Source organism: Staurois parvus, unplaced genomic scaffold (assembly GCF_062004578.1).
Source record: "Staurois parvus isolate SC_StPar_1 unplaced genomic scaffold, SC_StPar_1.0 ptg000656l, whole genome shotgun sequence".
Lineage (NCBI taxonomy): Eukaryota > Metazoa > Chordata > Amphibia > Anura > Ranidae > Staurois > Staurois parvus.
In genome coordinates, this window is record NW_028318452.1 from 1422356 (window position 1) to 1439010 (window position 16655).

The 16655-nt window shown below is 41.9% G+C and overlaps 1 protein-coding gene across 1 annotated transcript in view; it reads right to left on the reverse strand.

Annotated features, from left to right (window-relative positions):
• Nucleotides 1-14830, reverse strand: part of PDE8B (phosphodiesterase 8B) — a 244475-nt gene extending 229645 nt beyond the window's left edge. The window contains exon 1 of the mRNA XM_089694213.1: nucleotides 13492-14830. Coding sequence (XP_089550339.1) covers nucleotides 13492-13779 — 288 coding nt within the window. The 5' untranslated portion in view covers nucleotides 13780-14830. The remainder of the gene's footprint in view (nucleotides 1-13491) is intronic.
• Nucleotides 14831-16655: the final 1825 nt, after the last annotated feature.

The window sequence follows — 16655 nt, forward strand, 5'->3', positions numbered from 1 at the left end:
GCACAGCTCAGTTTGTACATTACTGGTTGCCATAGCAATGGTGGCGTTCGTGAAAGTTCCCGCCCCGTTGTTATGACAACCTGTCAATCAATTAATAACCCCGGAAGGCAAGTGCAGTCGGCTTAGGCTTCCTGAAGACTCCTGGGATAAATGAGGATGATATCTCAAGAGTCAACGGGAATCGCCCACTGACATCATCGCCTAGGCAGCCGGGACAGGAAGTGCCACCCGGATATATCAAATAAGATAGTTAGAAACACACACACAAAAAAAAATATTATATATATATATATATATATATATATATATATATATATATATATATCCATTTAGGAATGTACACTGGAGGGGCATTGAGAACACAGGAAGTTGCAAAAAATGGTGGAACTAGACTTTAATCAGATGTTGATGCACATCACAATGAAAAATCACACAAAAGTAGTGCACGAAACTTTTTCAAAGTCGCTGCGACTTGATTCACAACGATTTGAAGGTTCCATTGTCGCAAATGGGGTACGACTTGTAATGCAATTTTGAACTGTCAAATCGCACGACAAATCACATAGGTGTGAACCAGGGCCAACTGTGCAGTATACAAGTGTACACATTCATACTGGTGAGTTCTTTTGAATAGAAGTATACATTTTACACTTTTTGGGAAGCTATTGCACAGCCAATGCACAGTCCAGGTTTTTGTCGTGGTCACCCATTGAAATAAAGTCAAGTGTTCGAGAGAAGCACTGGATGGGTGGGTTGAGGAGGGGCAGAACTCTCAGTATAGTGATGACTCTAAAATGTAACTATACTTTGCAGTGTTCCACTGTTGAAGTTACAGATCATATCACAGGGAACGCTTGGTAACTGCATGGAACAGCTACATGTAATTATAATTAAACAGTTTAATGTTACCTCTCAATGATAGCAATATGTAACAGTGATTATTGAAGAAACTACTGTCCGCAACTCTTGTACACACAACACAACTTATCCAAACTGATACGAGGCATGGAGGAGCTCAGCTATGAGGAAAGATTAGAGGAAATGAATTTATTCTCTCTTGAGAAGAGGATATTAAGGGTGGATATGATCAACATGTATAAATACATCAGTGGTTCATATAGTGAACTCAGTGTAGAGCTATTCACCCTGAGGTCATCACAAAGGACAAGGGGGCACTCTTTACATCTGGAGGAAAAGAAATTTAATCTCCAAACACGGAAAGGTTTCTTCACAGTAAGAGCTGTGAAAAAGTGGAATAGACTCCCTCAAGAGTTGGGTCTGGCCAGCTCAGTGAATTGCTTTAAAAAAGGCCTGGATTGTTTCTTAGATACACAGAATATAACTGGATACTAACATTTATAGGTAAAGTTGATCCAGGGAATATCCGATTGCCTTTCGGGGGATCAGGGAAGAATGTTTTTCCCCTGCAGGATCAAATTGGATCATGCTTTGCTGGGGTTTTTTTGCCTTCCTCTGGGTCAACTGTGGGTGTAGGATTATAACTTTTTTTTTTTAATGGTTGAACTGGATGGACTTTTGTCTTTTTTCAACTAGACTAACTATGAACTATGTGCGGATGTGTTCTGTTAGGTTGGGACACACTGTATAGTGTTGTTACAGCTATGCACTGCGTAAAACTGATGCATGCATCATGTTAGTGCAACGCAAGCCAACACAACGCATAGGTTTGAGCAAGTGATCAACACCAATTGAAGGCAATGTTTTTTCCTCTGTTACTGCATTGAGGGGCAAGGCCACCCAACACACCACAATGGCTCTGCAGTGATCCAGCTCTAAAACTCAAAATCAGAAAAATCTGCTTTCCCAGATAACAGACTAAGTCTTGCTTCACACTACTGCTATCTGAAAGTCGCCTGACTTGCAGTGCGACTTTGCCAGGCAACTTGAGCACTACTTTGAAGCGACTTTGAAGCAACTCTGAAGCAACTTTCAGGGAATGCCTAGGTAATCTTTCTGTAATGTCAGATCCAAATCATGTCAATATAGATGAGGATCCAACTTGGAGGCGACTTCTATTAAAATCTATGGACACAAGTCAGATAGAAGTCGCCTTGAAGTATTACAGGAACCTTTTCTAAAGTCAGAGCAACTTCAGTAGTGCTAATTAAGACAGATCTCATTCACTAGCATGGGATTTCACATGTCATGCGACTTGGGGTCTCACAAGTCAGATCCCAAGTCGCGACAGTGTGAACCGAGCCTAATATATAGGGTTTTTTGCAAACACACCTACTTCTTAGACATGTACACCGCGTTCCAAATTATTATGCAAATTCTATTTAAGTGTCACAAAGATGAAATATTTTGTTTTTCAGTTTAACTCATGGATGGCATTGTGTGTCAGGGCTCTTTTGATCACTGAAAACAATCTCAGACACCTGTGATAATTTGATTGGCAGGTGAGCCCAATTTAAGGAAAAACTTCTAAAGGAGGGTGCCACATTATTAAGCAGAGCACCATTTTCAAGCAATATGGGGAAGAAAAAGGATCTCTCTGCTGCCGAAAAGAGTGAAATAGTTCAATGCCTTGGATGAGGTATGAAAACATTAGATATTTCACGAAAACTTAAGCGTGATCATCGCACTATTAAGAGATTTGTGGCTGATTCAGAGCACAGACGGGTTCGTGCAGATAAAGGCACATTGAGGAAGATTTCTGCCAGATCCTTGCATCGGATCAAGAGAGCAGCTGCTAAAATACCATTACATAGCAGCAAACAGATATTTGAAGCTGCTGGTGCCTCTGGAGTCCCACAGACATCAAGGTGTAGAGTCCTCCAGAGTCTTGCAACTGCGCATAAACCTTCTATTCGGCCACCACTAACCAATGCTCACAAGCAGAAACGGCTGCATTGGGCAGAAAAATACATGAAGACTAATGTTCAAACAGTTATGTTTACTGATGAGTGCCATGCAACCCTGGATGGTCCAGATGGATAGAGTAGTGGATGGTTAGTGGACGGTCACCATGTTCCAACAAGGCTGCGACGTCAGCAAGGCGGTGGTGGAGTCATGTTTTGGGCCGGAATCATGGGAACAGAGCTGGTCGGCCCCTTTAGGGTCCCCGAAGGTGTAAAGATGACCTCTGCAAAGTACGTGGAGGTTATGACTGACTACTTTCTTCCCTGGTACAGAAGGAAGAACTATGCTTTCCGTAATAAAATCATCTTCATGCATGACAATGCACCATCTCATGCTGCAAAGAATACCTCTGCATCAATGGCTGTTATGGGGATAAAAGGAGAGAAAGTCATGGTGTGGCCTCCATCCTCCCCTGACCTCAATCCTATTGAGAACCTATGAGGGTGGGAGGAAGTTTACATCCAAACAGCAGCTCTGGGAGGCTATTCTGACATCTTGCAAACAAATTCAATCAGAAACTGTACAAAAACTCACAAGTTCAATGGATGCAAGACTTGTGAAGCTGCTATCAAATAAGGGGTCCTATGTTACAATGTAACGTGACCTGTTAAAATGTTTAAAAAGTTAAAATGTTGTTAAAAGTTTGATTGAAATAGCTTTTGATTTCAGTAAATATGCTGCAAACACAACAAATTACAATTTTCACTTCTTTACAATCTATAAAGTGTTTTGAAAACTTACTGTGCGTAATAATTGGGAACAGTGCATTGTAAGTGTTTTATGTTTAAAAAAAATACTGTTATCATTAGGAGGTTTGTTCAATAAAATGTGAATTGTACTCTTAATAGTTGATAACATGAGAATTCTGCTGTCTGTTATTTACATCAATTATTTAGGTAAATGAGAAAAATATCATTTGCATAATAATTTGGAACACGGTGTAGAGAACAAAAAAATTTGGATCAATTCAGTAAATTACTAATTTTGTTTTGTTGCATTCATAATAAAATTTGTTTTGCTTAGTTTTGTTTTGTTTTCGACAAGATTCCAATTTTTCTAATGGATTCAAAATATTCTAATCGAATAGAAAATATATAAAATAGTTGGTTTTAATCTTTTCGAAATTCTAATTTTGGAAGATGTCTATATTTTTTCTGTTTTATTCTATTCTATTCAAAATTATTTGAATTTTCGTAAGACGGCTATATTCTATTTTATGCTATTCTATTATGTTCTTTTCTTTTCTATTATATTATTTTCTATTGTATTCTTTTCTGTTCCTTTATTTTCTACTCTGTTCTATTATTTTATTTTCTCCTTCTCTTCTGTTTTATTCTATTCTATTCTTTTCGAAATTCAGATTTTGGAAGACGTTTTTTCTTTCTATTCTATTGTAATCTATTGTTTTCTAGTCTATTCTTTTGTTTTCTATTTTATTCTTTTATTTTATATTCTATTTCTTTATTTACTATTCTATTGTTTTATTTTCTACTTCATTCTTTTATTTTCTGTTCTACTCTATTCTGTTTTATTCTATTCTACTCTTTTTGAATGTCGAATTTCGGAAGACAGCTATATTCTAACACTAATATACACAGTCTTTGAAGGAAATCAGTCAGCAATATGTTTACAGTTGAAATCTGTTTTAAAATTCGATTTCGTTTTCAAATTCATTTTGAATTTGATTCGATTTCGAATAATTTGATATTTAGGAATAAAATTTGTTTCCTTATTTTGGATTCAAATAAATTTGTTACTATTGGAAATTGGAAATTCAGATACATTAGAATCTCCAAATATTGAACATTTAGTCTGAATTTCGATTCAGAAAGAAAAGAACTGCACATGTCTACTCCTTTTTCTCTAGCAGTTACAAAAATTATGGACAGGTCAAAATCTAAATTGGTCAACTTTACCACTTAGTGCAAACACATACAATAACAGACTCACTCTGTCTTTCCAGATTTGTGCATATCTTAGAGCAGGGGTCTCCAAACTTTCTAAACAAAGGCCAGTTCACTGTCCTTAAGACTTTAAGAGGGCCAGACTATGACCAATGAGAGTAGAAAATTCCCTGGCATCAATGGGAGTAAACAGTGCCCCATGATTGTTATTAGTGAGAGGAATATTGTCCCATTGTTGATATCAGGGAAAGGAATAGTGCCCCATCACTGGTGTCAGTGGGAAGAATAGTGCCCCATCACTGGTGTCAGTGGGAAGAATAGTGCCCCATCACTGGTGTCAGTGGGAAGAATAGTGCCCCATCACTGGTGTCAGTGGGAAGAATAGTGCCCTGCTGTTAGTGAAGAATAGTGCCCCATTGTTGTGGTCATTGGTATGAATAGTGGCCTACTGTTGGTATCAGTGACAGCAATGCCCCGTTGTTGGTGTCAGTGGGAGGAATAGTGTTCCAAGGGCTGCAAAAAGGAAGCAAAGGGCCACATCCAGCCCCAGGCCGCAGTTTGGAGACCGCTGCCTTTGAGCAATCAAGAAAACTGAATCATCTCCTGGGAATATTCCAAAAATGTGGGCAATGCATACATACATAATTTGAAGCAGGGTACAAGACATACATTAAAGCAAAACAGGTGTGTAAAATGAAAGGGATAACAAAGAAGAGCCAAAAAATTACCCAATTACTCTTCTGCCATGGAGGCTAGAAGAATAAATTCCCAACAATACGGACATTTATTAAAATTCTGACATTAGACAAAGAAAAGTTTTTGTCCCCCTTCCATTCTTCAGATATTAGGTGCTGACATTTACCCACTGAGCCTATTTCCATTGATGTGTTTGTTAGAAGCTGAAAGTGTTACTAAACCCACAACAGTAAAATCAGTCTGTATGTGCAGTAAAGCATGTTTGTTATCCTCACTGTGGAGCCTATGGGGTTAATCCTTTGCATGTGTAAAAAGGATGTTTGATCCTGTCTTCTCTACTCCTTCCCTTCTTCCACAGTTCCCAATCCATCTGCTGATAGAAAAGAGATTTGGGAGCAAGCTGCACATGCTCAGTTTGGTGTGTATTACAAGAGAGGGGGTATTTTTTTTTCGTGAGAGAGTGCATGTGATCAGCACAGGGTCAACCAGCACTGGCCAGACAAAGGGTCAAGGGTCCTGCAGTCTTATAGGACAATCAGGGGAGAATGAAAACCCCTCTTACAAGCTTTAACCAGTGCTCTGCTGGACACTGATAGAAGTCACAAAACTGCTCTAACTGCTGATGAGAAAAGGTATTTAGCAGTTTATATTTATTGAAATAATTGCATTTCCATGTTCTGTGTACTGTGGGAGACCAGATATAGTGAATGTAGGGTCATAATATTTAGTAACACTTTAAAGTGGAATTTCAGTAATTACCTGACTACTGTAAGGCTAAACCTGCTACCACCCCCATTCTAAAGCTCATCTATCTAAACCTGTAAAGAAAGGATCGTTGTACTTGCCTATTCTGAAGATGCTCCTGTCCGGTCTCAGGCTGAGCTGTTAGTGAATGCAGGGTCCTGGGTTTAGTAACACTTTAAATTTGTTTTAACTGTACAATTATGTGATACAAATATGTAGGTATGCTTAGTAAATGTGTCATATACATACGTACATACACGTTTAGAGAGCAAACATGGAAAGAACAGTTTACACTCTAAGGCTCCATGCGCACTGGCTTGACAGAAAAAACTCTCTGAAGTCGGAGTTTCACTGATTAGAACAGTTCCATTGCCGATCAAAGGGTGCAACTTGTCATGCGATTTGATCTGTCACATCGCATGACAAGTCGTGTTGTTGTGAACAGGGGCTCAAAGGCCAATTGCACCTTTAACAAAACTATAACAAAAAACAAACAAAAACAGTTAAACGCAGGGTGTTAAAAATATCAACTTACTTTTTTAACTTTAAAGTGTTAGTTCACGTTTTGTACACCCTCCCCAGTCCCTGGTCCTGCTGTACTTACCTCCAGAGGTACTGAACTGTCAGTGTCCATGCAGCTGGTCCAGTGATCTGGGGATTTGAAATTCCTGCGCTTCTTCTCTGTGCCACACTTCTGGGATGGACCTGAGCTATTCACTGTGCAAGTGATGACCCATCAGAATCAATCTAGTCCGTCCCAGAGTGGATTTCAAATCCCAAACCGCTGGACCAGCTGTGTGGACACTGACAGCTTGACATCCCAGAGGTATGTAGCGGAGGGCGTAAAATGTTAGTTCACCTTTTCATTTTTTCTGAAAAGGTAAACTAACGCTTTAATTCAGGTCCAGCAGCAGTAAAAATGATATGGCAATCAGCAAAGCCCATGTGACTCTGCAGGGGAAGGGGGTATGCCAGGCTACTGAGAGACACCACTGCTTCTATATAGTGGCCCCTTCTACAGCCTACTGCTTGTTTTACTAACTTTTTACTGCTAATGAACATGATTTTTAACCCAAACTAAAAAGTACGAATTTGTAAGTTTACTATTTTCTGCACCCTGCGTTTAACTATCTAGTTTTTGTTGAAGGCATAGTTGGACTTTACTCTTACTAGAGAAAATGGAACATTGGAAACCATAGAAAAACTAAGTATCTGGTCACATCCATTCACTTACTAAGGATCAGTTCTGGCTTGAACTAATTACATCAAAGCATCCGTACCCAGAAATGAATACATGCTTTTATCCTCATTACAAGCAGTTTGTCTGACAACACAAACATGAAATGTGATCTTCCTGTATCACACATAACCTTAGGGACCTGCTGCTCTCCAAGCCTGCAATTATTGCTTTACACTATCATTTACATAGACATTAGGACCAACAAATGTCTTGCATGTACTATCCACTGTACCTGTTTGAGATATATATATATATATATATATATATATACATACACACACACACACATACACAGGCGTACCTTGGTTTACGAATGAAAATCCATTGAAAATAATGCCTCGGTTTACAAATTTTTTTCGCAATACAATGTAAGTTTCCCCAGGATGCATTGCGCCTGGGAGGTTTATAGCGCCAGCCCCGTGTCTTTAAAGTGCACTTTATAAAGAGTTTTGAACAGATAAAAGACTTTTTTTAACTTTTTTCTGACCTCCGGTCCCACTCTAATCAACTAATTAAGCCATAACACACCTGCAAAGGGTTCCTGAGCCTTTAAATGGTCTCTCAGTCTGGTTCAGTAGAAATCACAATCATGGGAAAAAAACTGCTGATCTGACAGTTGTGCAGAAAACCATCATTGACACCCTCCATAAGGAGGGAAAGCCTCAAAAAGGTAATTGCAAAAGAAGTTGGATGTTTCCAAAGTGCTGTATAAAAACACATTAACAGAAAGTTATGTGGAAGGGAAAAGTGTGGAAGAAAAGGGTGCACAAGCAGCAGGGATGACCGCAGCCTGGAGAGGATTGTCAGGAAAAGGCCATTCAAAAGTGTTGGGGACTTTCACAAGGAGTGGACTGAGGCTGGAGTCAGTGCATCAAGAGCCACCACACACAGACGGATCCTGGACTTGGGCTTCAAATGTCGTATTCCTCTTGTCAACCCTCTCCAGAACAACAAACAATGTCAGAAGCGTCTTACCTGGGCTAAAGAAAAACAGACCTGGTCTGTTGCTCAGTGTTCCAAAGTCCTGAAAACAACTTATGCATCTCATTTGGAAACCAAGTACCCAGAGTATGGAGGAAGAATGGAGAGGCACACACTGCAAGATGCTTGAAGTCCAGTGTGAAGTTTCCACAGTCTGTGTTGATTTGGGGAGCCATGTCATCTGCTGGTGTTGGTCCACTGTGCTTCATTAAGTCCAGGGTCAACGCAGCCGTCTACCAGGAGATTTTGGAGCACTTCATGCTTCCTTCCGCAGACGAGCTTTATGGGGATGCTGACTTCATTTTCCTGCAGGACTTGGCACCTGCCCACACTGCCAAAAACACCAAAACCTGGTTCAATGACCGTGGGAGTACTGTGCTTGATTGGCCAGCAAACTCGCCTGACCTGAACCCCATAGAGAATCTATAGGGCATTGCCAAGAGAAAAATGAGAGACATGAGACTGAACAATGCAGAAGAGCTGAAGGCCGCTATTGAAGCATTCTGGTCTTCCATAACACCTCAGCAGTGCCACAGGCTGATAGCTTCCATGCCACGCCGCATTGAGGCAGTAATTGCTGCAAAAGGGGCCCAAACCAAGTACTGAGTACATATCATGCTTATACTTTTCAGAGGTCCGATATTGGTCTATGTACAATCCTTGCTTTATTAATTGCATGTAATATTCTAATTTTCTGAGATTGTGGATTTGGGGTTTTCATGAGCTGTAAGCCATAATCATCACAATGATGACAAATCACGGCTTGAACTATCTTGCTTTGCATGTAATGAGTCTATCTCATATATTAGTTTCACCTTTTAAGTTGTATTACTGAAATAAATGAACTTTTGCACTATATTCTACTTTTTCGAGTTTCACCTGTATAACATAGACATTGATCCTATGTGGTTAAAAGAAGGGGTTTACTAATACAGATAATCAAACATGGCAATCAGGTACAAGAACCCTGGAACTGTCTCTGGACACCATGGAAGTCTAGTATAACAAAACTCAACCTGTGCACCACGGATTAGAACACCAGACTGTAGTCCATACACCCCATATACTGTATAGACATTGTCCATAAGGAAGGACAGTTTTTAATACACATTATATGACCTAGCATCAAGTACATGAACCCTGGACACATGAAAGAACTCTAGTACAATAAAATATAATATGTGCACCCAGACTGCAGACTACACACACTATACGTAACATAGACATTGACCTTAGGTGATCAGTAGAAGAGGTCTTATAATACAGATTATATGACCTATCATTTACAGATGAAAACCTGGGACTGTCCCTGGATAATGTGAAAGAACTCTAGTACAACAAAACCAGAGCTGTGCACCATGGACTAGAACCCCTAACATTACCATTGGTGAGAAATAGAAGGGATTTTATAGTACAGATGCTAAAGCCTGACATTAAGGTACAAGAACCCTCTGGACAATAAAATCCAACATGTGCACCCAAACTGCAATCTATACACCCTTTACATAACACAGACATTGGCCCTAGGTGATCAGAAGAAAAGGTTCTATAATACAGATTATATGACCTAGCATTCATAGACATAGGCCCTGGGACTGTCCCTGGACATCATTAAAGAGCTCTAGTACAATAAAACCCAACCTTTGCACCATGGATTAGAACCTCAAACTGCAGTCCATACACCCCATATACAGTGGGGATCGAAAGTTTGGGCACCCCAGCTAAATATTTGTATTAATGTGCATAAAGAAGCCAAGGAAAGATGGAAAAATCTCCAAAAGGCATCAAATTACAGATTAGACATTCTTATAATATGTCAACAAAAGTTAGATTTTATTTCCATCATTTACACTTTCAAAATAACAGAAAACAAAAAAATGGTGTCTGCAAAAGTTTGGGCACCCTGCAGAATTTATAGCATGCACTGCCCCCTTTGCGAAACTGAGACCTGCCAGTGTCATGGATTGTTCTCAATCATCGTCTGGGAAGACCAGGTTATGTCAATCTCAAAGGTTTTAAATGCCCAGACTCATCTGACCTTGCCCCAACAATCAGCACCATGGGTTCTTCTAAGCAGTTGTCTAGAAAACTGAAACTGAAAATAGTTGACGCTCACAAAGCTGGAGAAGGCTATAAGAAGATAGCAAAGCGTTTTCAGATGTCAATATCCTCTGTTCGGAATGTAATTAATAAATGGCAGTCATCAGGAACAGTGGAAGTAAAAGCAAGATCTGGAAGTCCAAGAAAAATATCAGACAGAACAGCTCGCAGGATTGTGAGAAAACCCACGTTTTCAAAACCCACGTTTGACTGCACGATCCCTCCAGAAAGATCTGGCAGACACTGGAGTTGTGGTACACTATTCCAGTATAAAGAGATACTTGTACAAATATGGTCTTCATGGAAGAGTCATCAGAAGAAAACCTCTTCTACGTCCTCACCACAAAAATCATCGTTTGAACATTGCAAATGAACATATAGACAAGCCTGATGCATTTTGGAAACAAGTTCTGTGGACCGATGAGGTTAAAATTGAACTTTTTGGCTGGAATGAGCAAAGGTACTTTTGGAGAAGAAGGGGCACAGAATTTAATGAAAAGAACCTCTGTCCAACTGTTAAGCATGGGGTTGGATCAATCATGCTTTGGGGTTCTGTTGCAGCCAGTGGCACAGGGAACATCTCACGAGTAGAAGGAAAAATGGATTCAATAAAATTTCAGCAAATTTTGGATTGTAACTTGATGCCATCTGTGAAAAAGCTGAAGTTAAAGAGAGGATGGCTTCTACAAATGGATAATGATCCTAAACACACCTCGAAATCCACGGGGGATTACATCAAGAGGCATAAACTGAAGGTTTTGCCATGGCCCTCACAATCTCCTGACCTCAACATAATTGAAAATGTATGGATAGACCTTAAAAGAGCAGTGCGTGACAGACAGCCCATGAATCTCAAAGAACTGGAAGACTTTTGTAAGGACGAATGGGCAAAGATACCTCAAACAAGAATTGAAAGACTCTTGGCTGGCTACAAAAAGCATTTACAAGCTGTGATACTTGCCAAAGGGGGCAGTACAAGATATTAACTCTGCAGGGTGCCCAAACTTTTGCAGACGCCATTTTTTTGTTTTCTGTTATTTTGAAAGTGTAAATGATGGAAATAAAATCTAACTTTTGTTGACATATTATAAGAATGTCTAATCTGTAATTTGATGCCTTTTGGAGATTTTTCCATCTTTCCTTGGCTTCTTTATGCACATTAATGCAAATTTTTAGCTGGGGTGCCCAAACTTTCGATCCCCACTGTATACCATAGATGTTAGCCCTAGGACATTAGAAGACAGGGCCTTACAATACAGATTATAAAACCTGACATTCAGACACATGGATGCTGGACTGCCCTAGTACAATAAAACCCAACCTGTGCACCATGGACTAGAACCTTAGACTGCAGTCCATACAACCCATATATGACATAGACATTAGCCCTAGGTGATCAGAAGAATGCATGTTATGATTCATACAGTATTATAAAAACTAGCATTCAGGGACAAGAACACTGAGACTGTCTCTTGACACCATGGAAGATCTCTAGTACAATAAAATCCATTCTGTGCACCATATATTAGAACCTCAGACTTAAGTCTATACACCCTATAAAACATATACATTGTCCATAGATGACCAAAAGAACAGGTTTTATTATACAGATTATAAAAACTAGCATTTGGGAACATGAGCCTTGGGACTGTCCTTGCACACCACAGAAGAACCCTAGTACACTAAAACCCAACTTGTGAACTATGAATTAGAGCCCCCACACTGCAGTCTATACACCCCATATATAACATATTTTCCATAGGTGGTCAGAAGAATTGGCTTTATAATATAGATTATATTATCTATCATTTGGGAACATGAACCCTGGGACTGTCCCTGGACACCATGGAGGAACTCTAGTACAATAAAACCTGACCAGTGCACCATGGATTAGAACCCAGACCGCAGTTGATAACCCCCATATAACATAGACATTGGCCCTAGGTGATCAGATGAATGGATTTTATTATACAGATTACAGATTAAAGATAAGTAGAATTCAGGGACAAGAACCCTGGGGCTGTCCCTGGACACCACTAGAAGATCTGTAGTACAATAAAAACCCAATCACGGCACTATGGAGTTGATTCCATTCTCCCCATATATAACACAGACAATTGGCCATAGGTAGTCAGAAGAACTGATTTAATTAAATAGATTATAGGTAGGTAGTATTCAGGGACATGAACCTTGGGACTCTCCGTGACACCATGGAAGACCTGTCATACAATGTGCACCATGGAGCGCAGTCCATACCCCCATATATAAGATAGACATTGGCCATTGGTGATCAGAAGAATGCATTGTATGATACAGATTATAGGTAGGTAGTATTCAGGGAAATGAACCCTGGGACTGTCCCTGACACCATGGAAGACCTGTCATACAATGTGCACCATGAAGAGCAGTCCATACTCCTATACATGACCCAGATACTGGCCATTGGAGATCAGAATGGATTTCACAATACAGATTATAGGTAGGTAGTATTCAGGTAAATGAACCCTGGGACTGTCCCTGACACCATGGAAGACCTGTTATACAACATGCACCATGAGGAGCAGTCCATACCCCCATACATGACCCAGACATAGGTGATGGCCATAGGTGATCAGAAGAATGGATTTCATAATACAGATTATAGGTAAGTAGTATTCAGGGACACGAACCCTGGGACTGTCAATGACACCATGGAAGACCTGCCATACAATGTGAACCATGGAGTGCAGTCCATACCCCTCATATATAACACAGACATTTGCCATAAGTGATCACAACAATGGATTTCATAATATAGATTATAGGAAGGTAGTATTGAGGGACGTGAACCATGGGACTGTCTGTGACACCATGAAAAACCTGTCCTACAATGGGCACCATGGAGAGCAGTCCATACCCCCCATATATACCATAGACATTGACACCAGGTGCTCCTCCCCTTACCTTGACACTGGTGTTGCTGGTCTGGGTCTCGGCCTCTATACAGCTGTGCTGGCCCAGCTCCCTGCGCTCTTTCCTGGAGCCGGTTCGTGTAGCAGGCGGGTAGCGGCTCTGGTAGGCGAGCACGGATGGGATGGTGTCGGCGGCGTCGGTCTTGATGAAGAGCCCGTGCAGGGTGGCAGCGGTGCCCTGGGAGATGGTGGTGGTCTGGTGTGGAGAGTTGGACTCGTCCGAGTCCCTGCAGTAGATGACTCCGCTCTGAGAGACGTGGATGCTGGGAGCGCAGCCCATCCCTGACCACCCCCGAGGGGATGCCGCGGTCACTAGTGCCAGGCTACAAGGCAGCCCCGCGGAGCATGGTGGCGGAGCGCAGAATGGGGGGCACTGCCTACAGGGGCTCCCAACCCGATATCCCGCACCGGATCATTATTCCAATGACAATGGAGCAGCCTTTATAACGTCAATGGAGGAGTGCCAATGGGCTGCTGTGCCAGCCTACACATCAGTGTCACCCCATGTGCCAGGGGGCATCCAGGCCTTTTAAACCTCCCCCTCCCCCCAGATGCTGCCAATCTCCAAGCCAGCTGCTTCCTCCCACCAGTTGCACAGAGAATGAATGAATGAAATGGGGATTCCCTGCTATGGCAGCACCACCCCCCAGCCTGGCATGGATCACAAGCTTTCCCTTCCACAGGTTTTCTGATTCTGCTCAGCAACTCGCTGATTTTCCCAGCAGCTCTCAGCCCCTGCAATGCTTTGACATCATCTGTGGCTGCAGTAGGTAGATGACAGAGGCACACACACAGCTCGATGGTAGCTGCATGTCATATGGAGCTGCTACTGGCCATCTGGCACTACCTTCACCCAGCAAGACCACTCCAATAGTCTCCTAGTCCATCACCTCTAGCAGATCAGTGGTGATCAGGGATCAGTCCAGATGGCATGCATGTGATCTCCAGCGAGGCAGTGCTGGCTGTGCCCCTCTCGATCTGCGCTGTGGATCCCCCCTGGTAGGGATCCTTCCTGGGCACTGCAGAGATCCTGTCCTCGTCCAGCTGTAGATCAGCGTCTCCTGAGCCCTCCCAGCCCTGTCACTGCTGCTGCTGCTGCTGCTGCTGCTGCTTTCCCCTCCTCTTGCTGGAAAGCAATGAGGCGTTGTCCCATTTACACATCTTCTCTTCTCTCTCTGTGGGATAAGGTGATCTCTTCTTTACCTCCTGCAGGGAGCCTGACAGCTGATTGGGCAGCTGGCAGGGGATCCTGGAGATCACTGGTGGCCTCTGCTGCTCCCATCTATGGTACAGGTATCTATAGTCCATGTACACCCAATCACTAAGATCTCCTCCTAACGTTCATGACATGTCCAAGATTTCCGAATCTGCAGACTTTTCATTAAACTAATACCTGGGATCCTGCCATGAAGGATCTGTTTGTCATGGGTGACACTGCTCTGCTCCTTTACCAACTGTGCTCCTGTGTTGTCACCCTGTCACATAGCCTTCTGATGCCATTTCATCACACAGTACACAGGATTGGTCCACTAATGTCAAACTCTGGAGAAATGGAGTGCAGGTATGTCATCAACAAGTGGATGCCAAGAGGATGCAGGAGATCAGCAACACTGAGACGCAGGAAAAGATTGAAAAATGATTGATTTCTCTGACACTGAACTGTGTGCACAGCTTTCCTTTCCTAATCATATGCCTTAGGCTCCATTCACACTTGTGCGACTTCAAAATCCTGCTATTTTAAGTGCGACTTGATGCAACTTTGACGCAATTTTTGCTTGACTTTGCTGCAACTTTGGCTTTGATCAAGGATGATTGTGCTGTACAAACATGTATAACGTTCAGGTGTGACTTTCATGTGATTTTATGGCCCTCAAGTCGCATGAAAGTCAGACCAATTTAGGGCAGGAACTATTTTCAAGTCGCTGCAACTTGAGGTTGCCCAGCTATGAATGGTACTCATTGGGAAACATGGAGTTCGACTTGTCATGCAACTATGGACCCAAAAGTCGCATGACAGCTCATACAAGTGTGAATGGGCGCCTAAAGAAAAACAATCTGGTTCTAGGAGAAATTGGTCTGTGAGGGGTTGTGTGAGACACAGATGACAAATACACATTTCATGCGATTTTGGGGAATTTACATTGAAGTCTATGGCCCTCAAGTCGCATGAAAGTCACACCAATCTAGTGCAGAAACTACTTTCAAGTCACTGTGACTTGAGGTCGCACAGGTATGAATGGTACTCATTGGGAAACATGGGGTTCGACTTGTCATGTAACTTTGGACCTCAAAATCGCATGACAAGTCGTACAAGTGTGAATGGGCTCTTAAAGAAGAACAATCTGGTTCTGGGAGAAATTGGTCCGCGATGGGTTGTGTGAGACACAGATGACAAATGCGCATTCAACCATTCTCCAATAACTATGGCAAAGCTTAAAAAGCAGTATTAGTCCCCATTTCCCTGGGGTGTGAAAGCTGCCAATCAGTGCAACCTCATGTGGTGCAACTTCATACACAGATGTCAATGCAAGTCACACATAAATAGTGCAGGAACCTTTTTCAAAGTTGCACCGGTTTGAACAGTTCCATAGCGGCAAACAGGGTGCGACTTGTCATGCAATTTTGATCTGTCAAGTCACATGACAAGTTGCATCTGGTATGAACGGTGGCATAGAACCCAAAATGCTATATATTGCAGCTTGTCAATCATTAAATGTGGTGACTGCATCTGTTTTCTTTTTTGAAGGTCAGTTCACACCATGCCAGCTCATGAATGCACTGTATGCTCCTGTGTGTTTCACATGCGATTCTGTGCAGTGTGATGTACATCCATATCCCCCTCAGCTGTGTCATAGGACATGTCAGAGCTGAGGAGTTGCCTACAACTTCCCTTGGCTCTACAATGATGAGGTCTGAGAGGTAGCAGGTGGGTCAGGAGTTAGTGGCGGTAAGGGCGTGATCTGTCCATCACATATATCACCCAAACCGTACTCTCTGCTCCTCGCACAACCTCCTGCTCTCTAGCTCCCTTGTCTCCTCCTCCCATGCTCGTCTCCAGGACTTCTCCAGAGCTTCCCCCATCCTCTGGAACTCCCTACCACAATTTATCAGACTATCGCCTACTCTGCTCACTTTTAGGCGATCTCAGAAAACCTA